Source organism: Acyrthosiphon pisum, chromosome A1 (assembly GCF_005508785.2).
Source record: "Acyrthosiphon pisum isolate AL4f chromosome A1, pea_aphid_22Mar2018_4r6ur, whole genome shotgun sequence".
In the NCBI taxonomy this organism is placed as follows: domain Eukaryota; kingdom Metazoa; phylum Arthropoda; class Insecta; order Hemiptera; family Aphididae; genus Acyrthosiphon; species Acyrthosiphon pisum.
In genome coordinates, this window is record NC_042494.1 from 116,403,778 (window position 1) to 116,426,987 (window position 23,210).

At 25.7% G+C, this 23,210-nt stretch overlaps 1 protein-coding gene across 3 annotated transcripts in view; it reads left to right on the plus strand.

Moving 5' to 3' along the window:
- Window positions 1-23,210, plus strand: part of LOC100161363 (V-type proton ATPase 116 kDa subunit a) — a 77,588-nt gene that overhangs the window by 14,163 nt on the left and 40,215 nt on the right. For all 3 annotated transcript variants that reach the window (XM_029488099.1, XM_029488101.1, XM_029488100.1), the window contains exon 2: window positions 18,182-18,301. In XM_029488099.1, coding sequence (XP_029343959.1) covers window positions 18,185-18,301 — 117 coding nt within the window. In that variant the 5' untranslated portion in view covers window positions 18,182-18,184. The remainder of the gene's footprint in view (window positions 1-18,181; window positions 18,302-23,210) is intronic.

Here is a 23,210-nt window from a genome sequence, read left to right on the forward strand (position 1 = left end):
AAATTGTGATCTGTTTTAATAAAACAAATAGAAAGTAGCTTTATTAATATTAAAATATAGCTGTGTTGACATAATACTCATTAATTAAAAATATGTTAGGTAAGTACACAAGTGAATAAAACCGTATATGTTTGCATAATATGATATAGCATTGTAAATAATTGTAAATAATTTACTGCTAAATCAAAAATATAATTTTAGTATACAAATTAATTAATCGAGGCTAACAATATTAAATATTATATTGGATTAAATATTTTCTGTCAAAAATCTATTTTTTATAATCATATTATATATTATTATTGTTATTACAAAATATATCAAAGGGTGATCGCGTGACAGCAGTAGTGTCATTCATAAGATATCAATTTAATAAAAAAAAAATTGAACCCAATTTAATAAGAAAAAAGAGAAACCACGTGGTGGCAATTGACGTAAATGAAAAACAGCTGTTTTTAGTCGAACGTGTACGATATGTATTGCATACGACGTATTGGACAGAGAGTGAGAGGCCTTTGCTGTCGATGGTCGATCCATACGTATATACCGTCCAGACGGATCGGTCCACCATACTTTCTTTCTGGTAATCTTGTAAGGTAAGTAATAAGTCGACCTAAACACGAAGTTTGTATCCCATAGAGACGGTTACGCTGCAGTGCTCATGCAATTTCTGAGTATTATGCACGAAGTATAGTAGTCCTTAGTAAATATTTTGCATTAAATATAAAATATTTATCCTAGTTTTTATTGTACTTATAAAATTTTGATTTATGTACATCAATATTTTCGAAAAAATCATATCCTTAAAAATGGACAATATTAACCCCGTTGAAGTTCAGATTAATTATTAATCTATCAACTATTATTCTATCGCGGTTAACCGTTTCGCTTCGGTTGAAAAATATTATATAAACACAACTAAAATGTTTTATTTTAGATTCTGAGTGGAACGATGAATGTATTGATTTTACAATGATGTGTGTTTTTTTATTTTTTTTTTTATTTTTTTATTTTTTTATTTTTTTATTTTTTTTTTATTTTTTTTGTGTCTGTGTACACGATAAGTAGTCGAAATAATGCTACGATTTTCAACTTCAGTATCTTGTTCGATCAGAAAGTGAATATCGTTGGTGCATTGGGGAGGTCAAAATTTAAATTTCCCAGTAGTTTTCAAAAGCGCCGGGAAAAACAAAAGAAAAATTAAGGAAAAACGGGAATTTTTACGCAAAATCTGTTTTCGAGAAAATCGATTTTGGTTTTTGGGGTGTAACTTTTAAAAAAATGACCGTGGAAGCATGAAATTTTGACTGAATGTTTACATTTCCATTTTCTATACACGATAAAATTTTCAAAATATTTTGACTTATTTTGAGCTCTTTACGGACATTGTCAGTTTTCATTTTTTTTTAGTTTTTTTTCTAAAAATATCAATAAAATTTTATTTGTTGGATAAAAAAGCTTGAAAATTTAATAGAAGGCTCCTAGTATATTGTTTCAAAGGCAGATGAAAAATATTAAAAATCGTTAGTCACAGTTTTTTTTTATAAGCATTTAAAGTTCAAAAAATGACAAAATATGGAAAAATCACGAAAATTTGCAAATTATTTCGAGTTATAAATTCATAAAAATTTTTCTTTTTAAATCTAAGATATGAAAATGTAATACAAGATTCCTTATAATATTATCTACCTTTATCAAACAAAAAATATCTATAAGAAACTCAAATTAAATTTTATGGGCGTTGAAATTCATATTTTTACAACATTTGATATTCACTCGATTTCTTACGTAACAATTTTCTTATTTTGTTGTAATTAAAAAACGAGTGACTGTAGAAACTTGAAAATTTCACTGAATGTTAATATTAGCATTTTATATATACGATAAAATTTTTAAAATAATTTGACTCTTTTTGAGCTGTTTACGGACATTGTAAGTTTTCAATTTTTTTAGTTTTTTTTTTCTATAAATATCAATAAAGTTTTATCTGTTGGGCCAAAAAGTGTATAAATTTAATACAAAGCTCCTGATATATTGTTACAATATCAGTTGAAAAATATTAAAAATACATAGGCACAATTTTTTTTTATAAGCATTTAAAGATCAAATTTGGACAAAATTTATCAAATTTTAATTTGAAAAATTATTTTGTAGTTAAAAATTTATAAAATGTTCAATTTTTGTATCTAAGAATTGAAAATTTAAAACAAGATTCCACGTAAGTAATTAATACTGTTACAAAAAAATCAAAAAAATACATAAGAACAATTTATTTTTATAATCATTTTAAGCTCAAATTTGGACGAAATCACATATTAAAAAACCTGGAATAACTATTTTAGTTATTTTGTTGTGATTGTATATTATTGAAACTTCTAAAGTATACTATTATATATCTATGATAGTACCACGGTTTTTTGTTGATGTATAACGCGTTATAAGTACCTAATAAATATTATGATATGATTAATTTGGAATTTATTATAGGTACCTAATATAATATTATGTCTTATACCTAGACTAACATACCGTCTCCGCTCAGAATCGTTTTTCTTATACAATGATATTATATCATTGAATTCAAATTTAATACCATCCATTATACAGTGACCCACTTGTAACCTACTGTACAGCAGAGCGAAATCCACTTACCCACCTTTTTATAAATGAATAGGAATATAGAATTTTAATATACCAAGTTGACCGTATTATATAATTTAAAAATAAATTAACAAAATAGCCGATAAAGTTATAAATAAACAATTTACCTACCTAATAAGTTATTAACTATGACTCATTCTTCCCTGCACAATCCACATATTATATAACTGGCAGAAACAACTGAATGTAATATGACAATTTTATTATATTTACCCTTCTTATGAACCGAGCTTATTTTCTACTAGCATTCGATTTATACATATTTCATTATTTCATTTCTACATTCTTTCCTATTGCTTGAATGAAATTTTTTTAATACAAATGTTGTTAATTAATTATTTTGTTGGTTTTGGTTTTCAATTTAAATATGTAAGTAACATAAGTACATAACATATTCTGTATACAGTTAATTTTTGTTGTTAAACGTTGGCATTATAAGAAAGTGTGTGAGGTTGATTTGAAAATAATAACATGCTAACAATAAATGCATTGGTGCAGAAAAAAGTTAAGTAAGCAATTAACTAAATATTCCAAAAATTAGAATTTGAATAAATGTATAATTTAAGTATAAAAACGAACCATCCTATAAACGTATCATATACGAGGATATTGTACTATTAATGGTGCGGGCGCCTTTTTATATTAGGTTTATATATTTGGACATTTTATAATTTATAATTTTGTTGAATTTTTTTTTTTATAAACGTTTAAAGGAATTTGTCAAAATTACGAAAATATATCAATTATTTTGTAGCATTTCTGAATCCATAAGGTTTAAAACCTTAATAAAATATTCCTCATAAGGATTTTTACTGAAAATTACAAAAAAAAATTAAGTAGATTCCATACTACCTATATTGTTTTTTTGGAGAAAAATACACTCCAGCGTACTTTTTTGAGTTTTACACCGATAATAATTTTGAAAACAAATTTAATTTATTGTTTGGTAAACGTTGTATCCTTCAAGCCACAAATTTAATTTGTTATTTTTAAAAAAGAATAACTCGCATGTGAAATTTAGAAAAACACGAGAAAAAACAGTTTGTATCTTATAATTTTCAATGGAAAAACAGGTGTATATTTTTTTTCATAATGCTGACTAAGAATATTCGAATAGACTTCATAATAAACTAAAATTATGATTTCAAAATTATTATCGAATTAAAACTCATGTTAGTACGCTGGAACGCGTATATGTTTAAGATACGTTAGTATCCCCTTACGTAAAGCCACATACATTTTTTATGAATGATTGAAGTTCAAATTTGAACGGCATTGGATATTCGCATGTTTAATAACAATTTCTCCTGAAACAAAATTTGTAATACATCAAATATTAATCGTTGAAACTTAAAATTCTACTGTTAGGTACTTCAATTATAATTTTCTGTGCAGAATTAGAATCTCGAAAATATTTAGCCCAATGTTAAGCAAAAAAATGTTAATAGGCATTTGAAATGATCGAATTTCTTTTTCTACTAATGATGATACAAAAATACATACTCTGTGGAAAGTGGAAGTACTTTAAAATGTAATAAAAATCTCCTACAAGTTATCCTTTATTCTTACAGCAATTTACAAATATCGAAAATATATACAGTTTTTTTATTGAGATTAATTTTGAACCATATACGACAAACCGGTAAGTCTCTTTGAATAATCCGTTAATAACAGCTATAGTATAATGAAATATCCTTAGAAATATAGGGTAGTCTCCGATCAGAATCGTGTTTGAATGCAATGATCTATCAAAAAATTCAAAATTAACACAACGAAAGTAGCCTAGGTACTCGTTTATGAGATATGTGACAACCTTTATACAGGAGGGCGTTTTCCCTGGTTTTTTCTTTAATGTATTTGCATTTAACTATAAGGCATATACATTTAATTTTTATTCTGAATAACTGACTCTTATAATGATGAAGTGGGAAAAATAAAATTATCATCGGTACTCGGAAAATTCTGAGTACGTATCTGCATAGGTAGGTTGATCTGACGACTGATTTTCGGTAATTTTTAAATATCAAATATATAAATCTGGTACCTGTAGATAGTTTATAGTAACCTACGTATATATTTGCCGCTAAGCAACCTTCTAACAATTCCCTAATACCTATTAGAATAATTTTCAAATATTTCAACCTTCCATAGATATTATATATTTATTTGTTATGAATAAAGTTGCTTTATTATTATTATTTTAATTTTATATGGTAATTAATAAAAAAAAAGTAGGTAAGTGGATGTTACTCTGCTGTGCAGTAGATTACAAGTGAATCATTATAATAGATGGTATTAAATTTATATTCAATGATATAGTATAATTGTATACGAAAAACGATTCTGACTTCTGAGCGGAGACCGTTTTGTCAGCCAAAGATATTTTATATTATATTGATATTATTATTATTACAGTAGTCGGTAAGTTGAATTAATATTACTTGTAGGTATATAATAATATACGTCTTGAGAAATTTAAACACCCATGAATAACATTTTTTTTTTAAAATAACACGAAACTAAAATCGTTCTTCTTCGTTTAAATATCTATTTTCATCCAAATTTGAACGTAAAATAACTATTAAAAAAAAAGGTGGGTAAGTGTATGTCGCTCTGCTGTACAGTATAGGTTACAAATGGGTCACTGTATAATGGATAGTATTAAATTTGAATTCAATGATATAATATCACTGGATAAGAAAAACGATTCTGAATGGAGACGGTTTGTCAGTCTAGGTATTAGACATACCTATTATAGGTATACTTATCTATAGTATTAAAAAAAAATTGACCTTTAATAGGTATTAATAATAAATTCCAAATTAATCATATCACAATATCAATCAGATAACGCCGTTATACATCAACAACAAACCGTGGTACTATATCATAGATATATAATAGTATACTTTAGAAGTTTCAAGTACCCACAAATAATATTATACAATCATTACAATCACAACAAAATAACTAAAATTGTTATTTCAGGTTTTTTAATATGTAATTTCGTCTAAATTGGAAATTAAAATGACTATAAAAATAAACTGTGCTTATGTATTTCTTAGAATTTTTGGCAACAGAATTAAATATTTACGTGGAATCTTGTTTTAAATTTTCAATCCTTAGATATAAAAGTTGAACATTTTATATATTTTTAACTACAAAATAATTATTCAATTTTAAATTTGATTAATTTTGTCAAAATTTCAACTTCAAATGCTTATAAAAAAAATTGTTCCTATGTATTTTTAATATTTTTCAACTGCTATTGTAACAATGTATCAGGAGCTTTGTATTAATTTTTTACGCTTTTTGGCCCAATAGATAAAACTTTATTGATATTTATAGAAAAAAAAACTAAAAAAATTGAAAACTTACAATGTCCGTAAACAGCTCAAAAAAGAAAAATTTTTACGTATTATAAACTCAACATAATTAGGTAATTTTCGTGATTTTTTCATATTTTGTCAATTTTTGAACTTTAATTGCTAATAAAAAAAAACTGTGACTAAGGATTTTTAATATTTTTCAAATGTCATTGTAACAATATAGTAGGAGCCTTGTATTAAATTTTCAAGTATTTTTACTCAATAAATAAATTTTTATTGACATTCATAGAAATAAAAACTAATTATACTCCGGCCCACGAGAGTCCATACGTAAACCGCGCATTCATATAGTAATACGTGACGTCTGTTTTCTCCCACCATGATGCCATTCCCACTATTCGGCAACGTGCCGATGCGCAGTGACGGACGCGTTCTTACATATGGACTCTCGTGGGCCGGAGTATAAATTGGAAACTGAAATTGTCCGTAAACTGCTCAAAACAAATCAAAATATTTTGAAAATTTTATCATGTACAGAAAATGAAAATATAAACAACCAGTGAAAATTTCATGTATTTACAGTCATTCGTTTTAAAGTTACACCAAAAACTAAAATCAATTTTCTCGAAAACAGATTTTGCGTAAAAATTCCCGTTTTTCCTTAATTTTTCTTTTGCTTTTCACGGCGCATTTGAAAACTATTGGAAATAGTTATTGGAATTTTACTTTTGACCCCCAAAGTACCAATTAGATTCACTTTCCTATCAGAAAAGGTACTGTTGAAGAAAATACAAGCACTTTTACTGTCCTAAAAGGTGATGACAGACAAAAAAAAAAAAAAAAAACATCATTGTAAAATCAATACATTCATTGTTCCACTCAGAATCTAAAACTGTGTTCATGTATAATTTTAAGATTTTTTGGTTACAGAATTAACTACTTACGTGGAACCTTGTTGCAAATTTCCATCCTTAGCCATAAAAGATTCTAACACCTTATACATTTTTAACTATACAAAATCATTTTTCAATTTGATACATTTTGTCAAAATTTAAACCGGGGCTTAAAACCGGTAACAGGTTTGTAACGAAAACCGTTAAAAAACCGTAAATTTGAGAACCAAAAACCGATAACCGCTTTTAGTTTCGGAATGCTGGAAGCGGTTATTGGTTATCGGTAATCAAGGTAAATATCTAAATGTTAACATCAAAGCGGTTACCTCATATTTTCAATCTCGGTTTTATAACCAAAACCTATTCCCAACCAAAAAAATTAACGGTTTTTCCGTGGAACTTAATACTTGAAATTGTCTTGAATTATGTCATGATTCATGATTACATTATAGTTGAATTTAATTTTCCAGCTATTTTTAAATTTTTTTCCCCCAATTAATTGCCGTCGAGTATTGCTTATGTGTTGTGAATATCATAATATGTATATATAAGTATAAGTGTATAGCTATATATTATAATACCGTCATGAACGTCGTCGTCCTCGTGCGCTGATTCCTATTGAAATAGTTGATGGAATAGGGGCTCAGTCCATTTAGTATTTACAACTATTTAGTACTATTTAGTATTTACGATATTTTAAAAATTGATCTTTGTTTCTTAGAAATATACACATTTATATACATTGCAACAACTTACTATAGATAAGAGACCTTCCAAGTTTAATTTTAAGCAATTTGTTTAGATTTTTATCACATTATACTTTATTTTGCATACATTTATAAATAGTTTAGTATTAAACTATACCACTCCCAGAAAGGTGCATTTGTTATTTGGAGTGTTTGCTCCAAGGGTCGGTCCGAAGCAGTGTTCGGATTAGATAAGTATTTTTTTATCTAGATAAAGATAAATATAATGCAACTCAAATGTATCTAGATAAAGATAAAAGATAACTTAACTCATATTTATCTAGATAAAAAAAAGATACAATTATTTTTTAAATGGTTATACATTTTGATTTTTGGTATATTTTAGTTGGGCACTAGGAACATAATAATTATAATGATATAAATAAAAATAATTACATTATTTATAAACCATAAACTTTGTTTGAGAATCTGTATAAATATTTAAAAATTTAGTACAATTTCGTGATTTTTATCAATAAAAAATGTATCTATATGAATTTATTTAGATTAGTAAAAAAATTATCTAAGATGAACGTTTAGATACATTGTAACTATTTATCTTGATAAGTCCGAACACTGGTCCGAAGGCTAGCGTAGAATGCTCGATCTGCAGACCCAGATTTTGGGGTACTGTAATATATACAATATAACCAAAAAGTTCTGTGTCAATATATCACTCTTAGTGTCATCTTGGAAAGTTATTATATTTAATTTTGTTTTTTTACAGTATAAATAAAAAATTATAAAAATAAAAATTTTTCGATTATCGCCATTATTTTAATCATATGTTTTAAATTTTAAAGCAGTTTGAAAAAATTAATATTTAAATTGAGGGAAATCGACTAAATTAAAGAATATTAAGTTTTTGATTTTGTAATAATAATAATTATGTTATAAACCCACGAATGGCTTAAATAAGCTGATTTAAAAATATGATTAAAAAATTAAAAAAATTATTTTTAAAAACAAGTTTTTACCGGTAACCGATTACCAAAAAACTTTATCAACGATTTTTAAACGATTAACGGTTATCATAGTGTTTGAAATATCTTTAAAGAAACGGTTACCGGTTACCAAAATATCTAAATCAAACGATAAACGGTTACCGGTTTTCAAAAATTACCGACTTTATTGATAACGGTTTTAAGCCCTGTTTATTTTAAGCTTTAAATTCTTATGAAAAAAATATCAGGAGTCTCGTATTCAATTTTCAGGCTTTTGGACACAACAAATTATAGTGTCAATGTATTTTTGATATTTTTCAACTGCCATTGTAACAATATATTAGGAGCCTTGTATTACATTTTTAAGCTTTTTGACCCAACCAATACAATTTTATTGACATGTTTATAAACAGCTCAAAACAAGTCAAAATGTCATGTATCTTCGGTTATTTGTTTTTGAGTAACACAAAAAACCATAATCGATTTTGTCAAAAAACAATTTTGTGTAAAAATTCTTGTTTTGCTTAATTTTTTCGATTTTTCCGGAGCTTTTAAAAAATACTGGGAATTTTTACCTCTCAATGCACTAACTAGATTAACTTTCCCATCAAACAAGATACTGAAGTTGAAAATCGAAGCATTATTTCAACTACTTACACAGACACAAAAAAAAAAAAAAAAAACACGCATTGTAAAATCAATACATTTATCGCCCCGCTCAGAATCTAAAAAACCATACATTTACCTCAAAATGAATCTAAAAACAAATAACAACTAGTGTCACGTAAATGCAATCGTAGTGAATGCCGTGTTATTGAATTGGCCTGGGTGGACTCTCTCCCTTTGACCTAGACTGAGGAAACGTCCTGTGACGTCAACAGGCTACCCCACTTGTCCCGTTGGCATTTTTGCTTGTACGGCCCAACGTGCCTTACTAGCCAATGGAAGTACATAATATATTATGTATAGACGACAAATCAACCGTGTACATTATTGTCCATTTAAAAGTATAAAAAAGAAGTACAAATAATTATATTTTAACTTTTTGTAATTTGTTTACTTGAAAATATAATCATACGTTTCAATGAATGATGTTTATATTATATTCTAATTTTTTTTTTCACTATATAGTGTGTTCACCGATTTAGGAAACATTAAAATTCTTAGTCGGATTTCTTTAATCTGAACCAGGACTTTTTTGAACATCTATTAATGGAGTATAATAATTGTATTATATTTATAGGAACATCTAAAATGTTTTAATCTCTCGGTACACACATACAAAGTTAAACTTAAATTATTTTTCAAAATGACAATGCCTATTTTTGATTCCATACTTCAGAAGACCATTTTTTATACTTACTTTAATTCTATAACTACTATCGCACTAAATTAAAAATTGACTGAATGAGAGTATAACCATTGATTATTATATTGAGTATTATATAATCAATGGTATAATTTATTAAAATATTAAAAATCAAACGTTGTGTAATATCTTTAGTTTGAATTATTATTACTATTATTATTAATTTATTGTTATAAGTTATACCTATCTCAATAAAATATTTAATGATAAAGGTACGTATTTATATTATATAGTACCTACATTTTACAAACAAAAGTAATATAAATGGATTTAAATTTCAAACATTTTGATATATCGAAAACTATGTATTTATAATTAAATTTGAATCGGGTTTCATTCAGCCAATCTGATTCTAAAGTCATTAATAAATTATATAATAATATTTAATAAATGTAACAAACTCCATTGATTAGGAGATGCTGGTTTAATTATCATACATAGTACATAAGGTACATTGTTTTAGTAAAATGTATAGATAGATAAAATAGTAGGTACTTTTCATCTTTTAAGCATGAATTGATAACTTATAATTTATACAAATATATTATTTTATTACTAATAAAATATAAATATTTATGCAATATACATATTTATTATAATACAGAAATTATAAATTATTATTCGAATAAATAATTTTTTTCTCCTTGGTTAATGCGGTTAGACATGCAAAAACCTTTCGAATTCATTAATATTTTAACAATATAAAAGTGCATTCTGCCTTATCGTGGATCGGAAAGTATGTTGAATGTATTGATTCTAAAGCTTATTATTAATTTATTCTACAACTTCTATTTGAAATTTTTAACATATAGTCCATTGTAAACTAAGTTAACATATTTACACTGAGTCATTAAAATTTAATAAAAATACATTTTGTAACTAAATAAGTACTTAATATTTTGTAATATAATATATTTTGATTAATTATTTTGTTCGTGATATTAAATATAAAGTTTTAATACTATATAATTTATCTGACAATTACAATTTTCGAGTAGGTACATGGTACATTGTAGATACATAATATTATATATTAATTATTATTATTATTGTTTTTTTTATTTATATATAATATATTATTTTTTGAATATTATGTTTGAATTGAGAAGAATTCGTTATTAACATAAATCATCACATAAAACATCACATCGAATAATCGTATTTTTCGAAATTAAAAATTTATTTCGTTGTACGGAATTGTTGTTGATTATAAGAACAATAAAATAAAAATAAATACATGAAATTGGTATTTAAGAATTACAAAATCTGCAAGTATTCAATACTAGGTTTGCATCCTTTCTTATAATTTTAATAAATCTAATATAATATTAATTTATTATTATCAATTAAATCAGTATTTACTCAACGTTTATAAATAACTGATAAACTGATAGTATTGGAGAATGGTTGTCGATTTTAATTTTTTCGAAATTAATTTAGAATTGAAAACCCTTTCACTTCTTATATTAACTACAGATCATTCAATTAAATGAGGATGAATATGTTTTTTTTTAATAATATATTATTACAATAATTAGTTGAGAAATATATTGAAGTACTTTATACTTCATACTGGTATAATTGAGAAAAACTATTTATTTGGTATTTAAAATATTGCAATTGTACCTACATGTTTTGTTTTTATAAAATAGTGTAATAATACAGTTAAAAACAATTAATAGATAGAGCGGATACTAAACTTTAGGCGCAAAAACTATTACAATATCATATATACTTATTAAATATAGGTACTTAACTTAACCTAACCTAGCCTCCTTATATAAATCAATATATCATAATAAATAATATATGACAAATATAATAATTTAAAATTTAATAGTAAGTAATGAATATTAATTGATTATTATAAACATATTTAAAACATTTAGGACTACACTAGTTAATTTTTATTTCCGTTGATATAAACTATTTTATTATAATGAGAGCGTTAATGACAAGCCGATAATCTCGTATATACGTATTTAATAGTTGAATGGCCTGCCAATCACGTGTACCTTTGTATATTTATCAGTTTTCACTGTAAAAATAACATTCCGGATTATATAACAAATTAAGATAGTAATTACTAATTATTACTAATTATCAGGGGGTAACTGGACTGGTAGTTAATGTGCTTTATGGTATAAAATCATACCTTCCAAAAACGATTCTCAGCAAATACGGTATGACAGCATAATATATTACTAAGTATATTTTATAATATTGCTTTTAAAATATTTTATTGCCAAAAACGTTGTATTTAAAAATGTGTAGGTATAAAGCATAATAATATACTCTAAAAGTTTCAAGTACCCACGATTCACGAAATAATATTTTTAAATTACAACAAAATAACTAATATTTCATTAAATATTCTACGTTTAAATAGGTATCTATCTAATTTTGTCCAAAATTTTAATTTAAAAAGACTTTAAACTGTAATTATAGATTTTATAGATTTTGTGGTTACCGTATAAATTATTTATGAGAAACCTTGTTTTAAATTTTCAATTCTAAGCTATAAAAATTAAAAATGTTACATATTTTTAACTACAAAATAATTAAAAAATTTTAATTTTGTCAAAATTAGAACTTAAATTGCTTATAAAAACTTATAAAAAATCTTGACACCTAGCTTGTAATACATCTTTAAGCATTCTGACCTACCAAAAAAAGTTGTATTAACATTAATTGAAAAAAAAAATAGAAAATGTCCATAAATAGCTCAAAATATTTTTGAAATCATGTATGCAAAATAGTCATATAAACATTTGGTCAACATTTGTACGGTTATTTGTGTAAAATTAATTTTGCGTAAAAGTTCACGTTTTTCTTAATTTTAGATTTTGAGCAGAACGATGAATGTATTTATTTTATAATGATGTGTGATTTTTTTTTTGTGCCTGTCGTCACTTTTTTACAGCATGTTAAAATACTTTGATTTTCTACTTCTGGATATTTTTTTGGTAAGAAAGTGAATTTATAGTTGGTACTTTGGGGGATCGAAGTAAAAAATTACCGGTAGGTACTTTTCATAGCGACGGAAAGTACTAAGATTTTTATGAAAAAAATGTATATTGTTTTTTGGTATAAAAAAACAACCATAGATTGATGAAATGTTCATCGAATGTTTATAATTACATATTCTATGCATTAAAAAATTTTCAAAATATTTTGACTATTTTTTAGGTATTTATGGACATAAGAAAAATTTCGATTTTTATTACCTAGTTTTTTTTTTAATTATTGTCAATACATTTTTTTAAAAAATATTTTAATGATTCTGGAAATGTTGTAATTAATATTAATTATAAAAATATGATAGTGTTACTGTAATACTATTATAAGACAATATGTTGTTTATGAATTGTGGTATTGCTGATAATGTTATAATTGCTGTTAGAAGTAAGTAGTAACTAGTGTGCCTAGTGCCTAAACTGCATACTTAATTCTTTAATAAAACAATACAATGTTGAAACAGCTAGATTATAATATTTTATAAGTAGACTAAAAATAATCTTATATTCGGGATAAGTAAATATTAGTTTTTATAACTAATAAAATATTAGTTGGTCCTTACTCGTTACTATAATATACATAAACAATATATTGTTTATAATTTTTTTTTCTTATTGAGCTTGAGCCCGGCAACTTAGGCTTTTAGCCGTTGGTTTTTTTTTTGTTTGTTTGTAGGTTGTCAGTAGGGGGAGGAACGGTTGAAAATACGTTTTGTATGTGTGGCAAGGATTCATTGCTAAAAATCCTGGGTGATCGCTCATCTGGGAAGTAGCAACGCCGGCCGCTACGTACACTCTGTGCGTTTCCGCAGTTGAGTGTACGCACTGTGCCATATCAACAATATATGTAATTGATTAATCGGCCATTTTATTACTTATTAGTTATTAGTTATTAACAATAATAGCATTAACTAACAATAAATGTTAATTTAATTATTTTAATGAATGCCTATAATTATATCTACTTATAAAATATTTTTACTTATAAAATATTATTTCTTCAAATACTAGTAGGTATTCGTCATCAATTATTATAGTATACGAGTATTCTATTAAAATACAATGTTATTTTTGCAAAATATTTGACGATTATTATCACTCAGAAAAATAAGTATTATTATTTTTTGTCGGGCCTTTCTGTTACACCTGTATATTAGGTATAGGCTTAGGCCGTATATTCACTGAACTATAGAAAACACTCAATTTCTCAGGATTTTTTTAACAAGCTACGGATGCCTAAATAAACATTCATAGTAAATAGTAATATTAAAAATGATAAAGTTTAGAAACTGAAGAGGACGCTACACAGCAATTTGTTGTCTTCGTCTTACAAGTGAGTAACATAACAAATTTACGCTCAGGAGAACGTATGTTTAGCTCCGTTGGTTTAAAAATTAGAGTAAATCGACATATTATAAAACTTGATGGTAACTTCATTATCTGTGTTTGTAAATGGATTATTAACGATAATTCCGTTTTTAAGTGAGTTATAAGCATTTTTAATCTACACTATATTATATACGCATAACTTACTAAAAAATTAACTATCGTAAAAAACTCGCATACAAACACAGATAATGTTCTTACCATCAAGTTTCATAATAGGTCACTCTAATTTTTAAACTAGCTGAGTTAATCATGAGTTACTGAGCGTAAATTTGCTTTGACGGAGACAACAAATATCTGGTAGGTCCTCTTAAAAGGCTGTTGAAAGCGAACTATTTATTTAAGTTGAAATAACTTTTGCCAAAAACGAATCACATAATATTTCATATTATATTTCTAGCAGTTATTACTTAAACTTCAATATTGACTTATTTAACAAACAAACACCTTATTTAAACTTGAAAAGACTATAAACAAAAAGTGTATTGCAATATGTATTTTAAGATTTCAACTAGATCAACTAGAACATAACCTAACCAGAACCAATCCTCAAATTTTTTGTCGAAACTGGTTTTGCGTAAACATTCCCGGTTTTCCCAAATTTTAGATTCTGAGTGAACCGATGAATGTATTGATTTTACAATGATGTGTGTTTTTTTTTTTAATTTTTAAATTTTTTTTTTTGTGTCTGTAATCACCTTTTAGGACAGTAAAATGCTTAGATTTTCTTCAACAGTATCTTTTCTGATAGGAGAGTGAATCTAGTTGGTACTTTTGGGGGAGGGGGGGGGTCAAAAGTAAAAATTTCCTAGTAGTTTTCAAAAGCACCGTGAAAAACAAAAGAAAAATTAAGGAAAAACGGGAATTTTTACGCAAAATCTGTTTTCGAGAAAATCGATTTTGGTTTTCGGTGTAACTCTAAAATAAATTACCGTAGATACGTGAAAATTTGACTGAATGTTTATGTCATCATTTTCTATACACCATGCCTTTTTTAAAATATTTTGAGCTGTTTAAGAACATTTTCAGTTTCCAATTTATTTAGTTTTTTATTCTATAAATATCAATAAAACTTTATTGTTGGGTACAAAAGCTTGAAAATTTAATAGAAGGCTCCTAGTATATTGTTTCAATATCAGATGAAAAAAATTAAAAATCCATAGTCACATTTTTTTTTTATAAGCATCTAAAGTTCAAATATTGACAATATACCTAAAAATGACGAAAATTTGCATACTATTTTGAGGTAGAAATTCATAAAAAATGTTCTTTTTAAATCTAAGATTTGAAAATGTAATACAACACTCCTCATAAGTTTGTCTGCCTTTTTCAAAAAAAAAATTTCTACAAGCAAGTCAAATTAAATTTTTATGAGCGTTTGAAATTCATATTTTTACAACATTTGATATTCACTCGATTTCTCATGCAACGATTTTCTTATTTTATTGTAATTTCACTGAATGTTTATATTAGCATTATAAAATTACATGATAAAATTTTGAAAATAATTTGACTTGTTTTGAGCTATTTACGGACAATTTCATATTTCAATTTATTTAGTTTTTTTTTCTTTTAATATCAATAAAATTTTACCTGTTGGGCCAAAAAGTGTAAAAATTTAATACAAGGCTCCTGATATATTGTTACAATAGCAGTTGAAAAATATCAAAAATACATAGGCACAATTTTTTTTTATAAGCATTTAAAGATCGAATTTTGACAACATTTATCAAATTTAAAATTGAATAATTATTTTGTAGTTAAAAATTTATAAAATGTTCAATTTTTTTATCTAAAGCTTGAAAATTTAAAACAAGATTCCACGTATGTACCATTCCACGGTAGTTAATTCTGTTACAAAAAAAATCTAAAAAATACATAAGCACAGTTTATTTTTATAGTCATTTTAAGTTCAAATTTGGACGAAATTACATATTAAAAAACCAAGTTACGATTGTATAATATTATTCGTGGGTACTTGAAACTTCTAAAGTATACTATTATATATCTATGATAGTATCACGGTTTGTTGTTGATGTATAACGCATTATAAGTACCTAATGGATATGATTAATTTGGAATTTATTATAGGTACCTATTATAGGTCAATTTTTTTTTTTAACACCATAGATAAGAATATAATATATCTTATACCTAGACTGACATACCGTCTCCGCTCAGAATAATTTTTCTTATACAGTGATATTATATCATTGAATTCAAATTTAATACTATCCATTATAAATTGACCCGCTTGTAATCTACTGTACAACAGAGTGACATCCACTTACCCACCTTTTTTTTCTACAAATATCAAAAAAAATTTTTTTGTGGGGTACAAAAAGCGTGAAAATGTAATGCAAGGCTCCTGATATATTGTTACAATAGCAATTGAAAAACATTGAAAATACATAGGCACAATATTTTTTTTATAAGCATTTAAAGTTCGAATTTTGACAAAATATATCAAATTTAAAATTTAATAATTATTTTTAGTTAAAAATGTATAAAATGTTCAACTTTTATTGCTAAGGATTAAAAATTTAAAACAAGGTTCCACGTAAATAGGTTATATACAAATTACTTTATTCACAATAATCTCGTCAAATATACTTAGTATCATACTTAGTAATAGTATACTTAGTAATATCATAGGCTGACTGACCGTTTTCGCTCAGAATCGTTTTTCTAATACAATGATATTTTATATCATTGAATTCAAATTTAACAACATCCATTACAGTGACGCACTTGTAATCTACTGTACAGCAGAGCGACATCCACTTACCTACCTTTTTTATTGTTTTTTCGATTATTTTGAAAAGCACTAAATATATTTTGTTTTTGACCACCAAAAGTAAAATTTAAATCTAATATTCCACCAGAAAATCCACTCAAAGTGTTAAACCAGAGATTTTTGACTACTTTTAGGAAGTTGACGTCAGACACAAAACAATTACACATATTATAAAACCAAGATTCTCGAATATAAATTTTAGTGCGTATCAATTTTTTAATTTTCCTAATGGCTCGTCTAAAATGTCCAGATTCAATCCAATGCAATCTGGCCTAGAAATTAAATGTTCTCTAATTTGGTGAATATACATGGTTTATAATAGTACTTAATTATTAATTATTGCACTTGATGTTTTAAGGGGTGTATACGAATTGAGTTTCAATATAACCTTTTAGAACAAATTGAATATTGAGTGCTGGTTGTTTTAGTTAGGTACATACCACATACTAATAATTGAGTCTCATAACATATAAAATACATTATCAATTAATGAACATAATCAATCAATTTATGTTTTAATACTATTTTCTATTCCCGTTTTCACAATATCTTAGGACTATATTATTATGAAAATATTTTATGCCACGATTTATTTGTTGTTTTATTTTAATTTGGAAATATTTTATAAATATATGTGATATATTGTACTATTAAGTTATTTAAATTATTAATGAAATACATTTTATGTCTTATACCAGTAAAACTTTTGTGATACCCTTTTTATATATTCAAACATTGATGTATATTTTGTTTGTAAAAGCTACATGTTTTTATTTCGTTTGCTTTAGTCATGATATCATTTATTTTGGTAACGTTCAGTTAATGTACTAGTTTAGTGTTTAACAGTATTGGTATTTTTGACTTTATTTCAACCCAAACTATAGAAATGTATAACATAACAGATACACAAAAATGGTTAGGTGTATTAAGTTTTTAAGATGTTTATAGTAAAATAAATATAAATTATAGTAAAAATGAAACCATACAATTTTAATACGCCATTTGTTATTAATGATATACAAACTATTTGCACTGACAGAAAATGGGGTCCATGTTCAGGAGTGAGGAAATGGCCTTATGTCAGCTTTTCATACAGCCAGAAGCCGCTTACGCATCTGTGGCCACAATGGGTGAAGCAGGAGTTGTACAATTTCGAGACGTAAGTAGCACAAGTTTGATAAATAACGACTACAGAAGTTGTGAATAATGATTAAACTTTTTTGACTTATAGATATAATAGTATATTTTTTTACTTCACAGTTCACACTCCAACTAAAAAATGTATAATATAATAAATAGTTATACAATGTATTATGTAGTACTAAGCAGGGTAATCATTAATCGGTAATGCATCAAACATGTTATTATTTTTCGGAGTACAACACGTTTATGTATGGTTTTTATCAAGTATATATGAAATCGTGCTCATTTAAGGTTAACGATTGCATACGTTTTTGGCCAATGATTTTGTGCAATGTTGCCGGATTTTCATAACTTTACGTATTTGACTTAGTTGTAGCGTTTTAAAATTTAAATTGTGTGTAAGTACATAATTAAATATCTGTAAGAAAATGAAACTTGTATACGATGTTTTGACCAAACATAAAGTCTATTAAATTATTAAAATCTATTGTGTTTCATTTATGTTTTTGTCATATATAGAATAACGTAATTTTGTTTTAAACTTAGTCTAGATGTGAAATACCTCTAAAATAACTTTTAAATATAAATAAATACTCTTTTATTTAGGTTGGTCAAATCTAATCAAATCACACTAGTGAGTGTATAATAAGAAATAATAGAATACGATTCATTTTTAAAAATATAATTATTTTATAAGGATTATTATTTAGAAAACTTTAAAGTTAACTTAACTATTTTAGATTCTGAGTGGAACGATGAATGTATTGATTTTACAATGATGTCTGTTTTTTTTTTGTGTGTGTGTGTGTACACGATAAGTAGTCGAAATAATGCTAGTAATTTTCAAAAGCGCCAAAAAAAAACCAAAGAAAAATTAAGGAAAAACAGGAATTTTTACGCAAAATCGATTTTTCACAAAATTGAATTTGGTTTTTGGTGTAACTTTTAAAAAAATGACCGTAGATACATGAAATTTTGACTGAATGTTTATATTAGCATTTTCTATACACCATAACAATATTTTCAAAATATTTTGACTTATTTTGAACTCTTAACGGACATTGTCAGTTTTCATTTTTTTTTAGTTTTTTTTCTAAAAATATCAACAAAATTTTATTTGTTAATTAAAAAAACTTGAAAAGTACCTAATGGATATCGTGATATGATTAATTTGGAATTTATTATAGATACCTATTATTGGTCAATTTTTTGTTTAATACCATAGATAAGTATATAAGATACCTCATACCTAGACTGACATACCGTCTCCACTCAGAATCGTTTTTCTTCTACAGTGATATTATATCATTGAATTCAAATTTAATACTATCCATTATACAGTGACCCACTTGTAACCTACTGTACAGTAGAGCGACATCCACTTACCCACCTTTTTTTTTTTTTTTTTGTGTCTGTCATCACGGTTAGGGGCAGTAAAACTGGTTCGATTTTCTTCAACAGTATCTTGTTTGATGGGAAAGTGAATCTAGTTAGTGCATTTGGGAGGTCAAATTTCGAAATTTCCAATAGTTTTCAAAAGCGCCGTGAAAAACAAAAGAAAAATTAAGGCAAAACGGGAATTTTTACGCAAAAGCGGTTTTCGAGAAAATCGATTTTGGTTTTTGGTGTAACTTTAAAACAAACGACCGTAGATACATGACATTTTCACTGGTCGTTTATATTTGCTTTTTCTATACACGATACAATTTTCAAAATATTTTGATTTGTTTTGAACTGTTTAGGGACATTTTCAGTTTCCAATTTTATTAGGTTTTTTTTTCTATGAAAGTCAATAAAACTTTATTTGTAACTTAATTATTTTGTAGTTAAAAATTTATAAAATGTTTCATATCTAAGGATTGAAAATTTAAAACAAGATTCCACGTAAATATTTAATTCTGTTGCCAAAAATTCTAAGAAATACATAAGCACAGTTTATTTTTATAGTCATTTTAATTTCCAATTTAGACGAAATTACATATTAAAAAACCTGAAATAACTATTTTAGTTATTTTGTTGTGATTGTAATGATTGTATAATATTATTTGTGGGTACTTGAAACTTCTAAAGTATACTTATTATATATCTATGATAGTACCACGGTTTGTTGTTGATGTATAACGCGTTACCTGATTGATATTGTGATATGATTAATTTGGAATTTATTATTAATACCTATTATAGGTCAATTTTTTTTTAATACTATAGATAAGTATACCTATAATAGGTATGTTTAATACCTAGACTGACAAACCGCCACTTGTAACCTACTGTACAGCAGAGCGACATACACTTACCCACCTTTTTTTTATTTTTTTTTATATATTTTTTTTTTATTTTTGTGCCTGTCATCAACTTTTAGGACAGTAAAAATGCTTAGATTTTCTTCAACAGTATCTTTTCTGATAAGAAAGTGAATCTAGTTGGTACTTTGGGGGGTCAAAAGTAAAAATTTCCTAGTAGTTTTCAAAAGCGCCGTGAAAAACAAAAGTAAAATTAATGAAAAATGGAAATTTTTACGCAAAATCTGTTTTCGAAAAAATTGATTCTGGTTTTTGGTACAACTCTTAAACAAATGACCATAGGTATATGAAATGTGGACTCTATTTTTATATTAGCATTTTCTATACACCATTAACATTTTCCAAATATTTTGACTTATTTTGAGCTCTTTACGGACATTTTCAGTTTCCATTTTTTTAATTTTTTTTTCTATAAATATCCATAAAATGTTATTTGTTGGTTAATAAAGCTTGAAAATGTAATAGAAGGCTCCTAGTATATTGTTTCAAAGGCAGATGAAAAATATTAAACATACATATGCACAGTTTTTTTTTATAAGCATTTAAAGATCAAATGTTGACAAAATTTATCAAATTTAAGATTCAATAATTATTTTGTAGTTAAAAATTTATAAAATGGTCAACTTTTATATCTAAGGATTTAAAATTTTAAACAAGATTCCACATAAGTAGTTAATTCTGTTACCAAAAAATCTAAGAACACAGATGCACTGGTTATTTTTATAGTCATTTTAAGCTGAAATTTGGACGAAATTACATATTAAATACCTAGAATAACTATTTTAGTTATTTTGTTGTGATTGTATAATATTATTCGTGGGGACTTGAAACTTCTAAAGTATACTATTGTATAGCTATGATAGTATAACGGTTTGTTGTTGATGTATAACGCGTTATAAGTACCTAATGGATATTGTGATATGATTAATTTGGAATTTATTATAGGTACCTATTATAGGTTAATCTTTTTTAATACCATAGATAAGTATATAATATGTCTTATACGTAGACTGACATACCGTCTCTACTCAGAATCGTTTTTCTTATACAATGATATTATATCATTGAATTCAAATTTAATACCATCCATTATACAGTGACCCACTTGTAATCTACTGTACAGCAGAGCGACATCCACTTACCCACCTTTTTTAACATTTAAAACTAGATGGTGCTAAAATAAAAAATTTATTTAGTTTACTAATGATTCAATAAATCTCAATAGTCCAAGGTAAAAAGGTAAAACACATTTAAAAAAAAAGTATTTGAAAGTATCTGTGAATACTTTCTAAAAGTATTTGTATTTGTACTTAAATACTTTTTTTTTTCAAGTATTCAGATACATATTTTAAATACTTTTGAAAATAAGTATCTGTATCTGTACTTGAATATTTTTTCATTAACTTATTCATATTTAACAATTAATATTATATAGTATTAACTAATGGCATTATTGCACAGAAAATCGTAGGCAATCGTCTTAATTTTGGGTTATTTTGATTTGAAAGACCATTGTTTGTTAAAAACTTAGCAATCGTATTCCCAAAAATGTAAAACTTTCTTTCTATGAAATCATAAAGTACCTGGAACCTACTTAATTGAATTTTCAATGGTTATATCTAGAGGGACTGTCCCATTTATCTTAGTCTAGAATATAAGTATGCGTCCTATATTATATATTCTATTCAACTTTTTTTTATACAAAAGAAAACCTTACAATAATTTATAAAATCATGTATACTGTTACGTACATTGTTAATTTTATAAGTTCTGATAAATATAAACATTTGCCAGTTTAATCGGAGATTTCTATTCATGAGGACAGATAACGAGGATTCTATTACCTACTTGCAGCGAGTGAACTTATGTATACTAAACACTTACACTAATACATTTAAATAATGAATATTTTAATACTCTTCATATACGAGTACCATGCATTATGAACATCTTAATATAATTTACAACTTCTGCCAATATTATCTGTTCAACCTATTTGTTATTCATAATAATTCGGGGAATGGTAAGCTCCTACAAATGTAGATAATATCCTACATAGACATAGTGTTAACTCCTACAAAAGATAGAGTTGACTCAGAACTCTTACAAAACATAGTGTTAACTCTTACAAACGATGGTAAAATAATAGATGGTAAGTTTTTAAAAAAAAGTCAAATTAATTTTTAAAAAGGTAGAATTCCACTTGTGCCGCTGTTGTTTCCTCCTAGTATAGTAGCATACTTATATAAATTATCAAATTTAATAATTTCCTCCAGTTTAAATCGTTTAGTTAATTAATTATCATACATTATTAAATATTAAAAAAAACCTAATGACTTATGTACATTGTACATATAGGTAAAAAAATCAAAATTATGTTAAAAAAGAAAGTATAGTAGAAAAAATATGTCTTCGTATTTTTTACATTATAATTAAAATATCTGTCTTGCAATACTTATACATAATATTATACAAAAATCAATTCAGCTACCTATATAAATAAAAATTTAAACAGTAATCAAATTAAAATAAATCATTAACCAAGTGTTTGTATTTTATCTATAAAAATTTTTTTTTTTTTTTTTTTTTTTATTTTTGAACCATCAGCTTAAACTATTACAG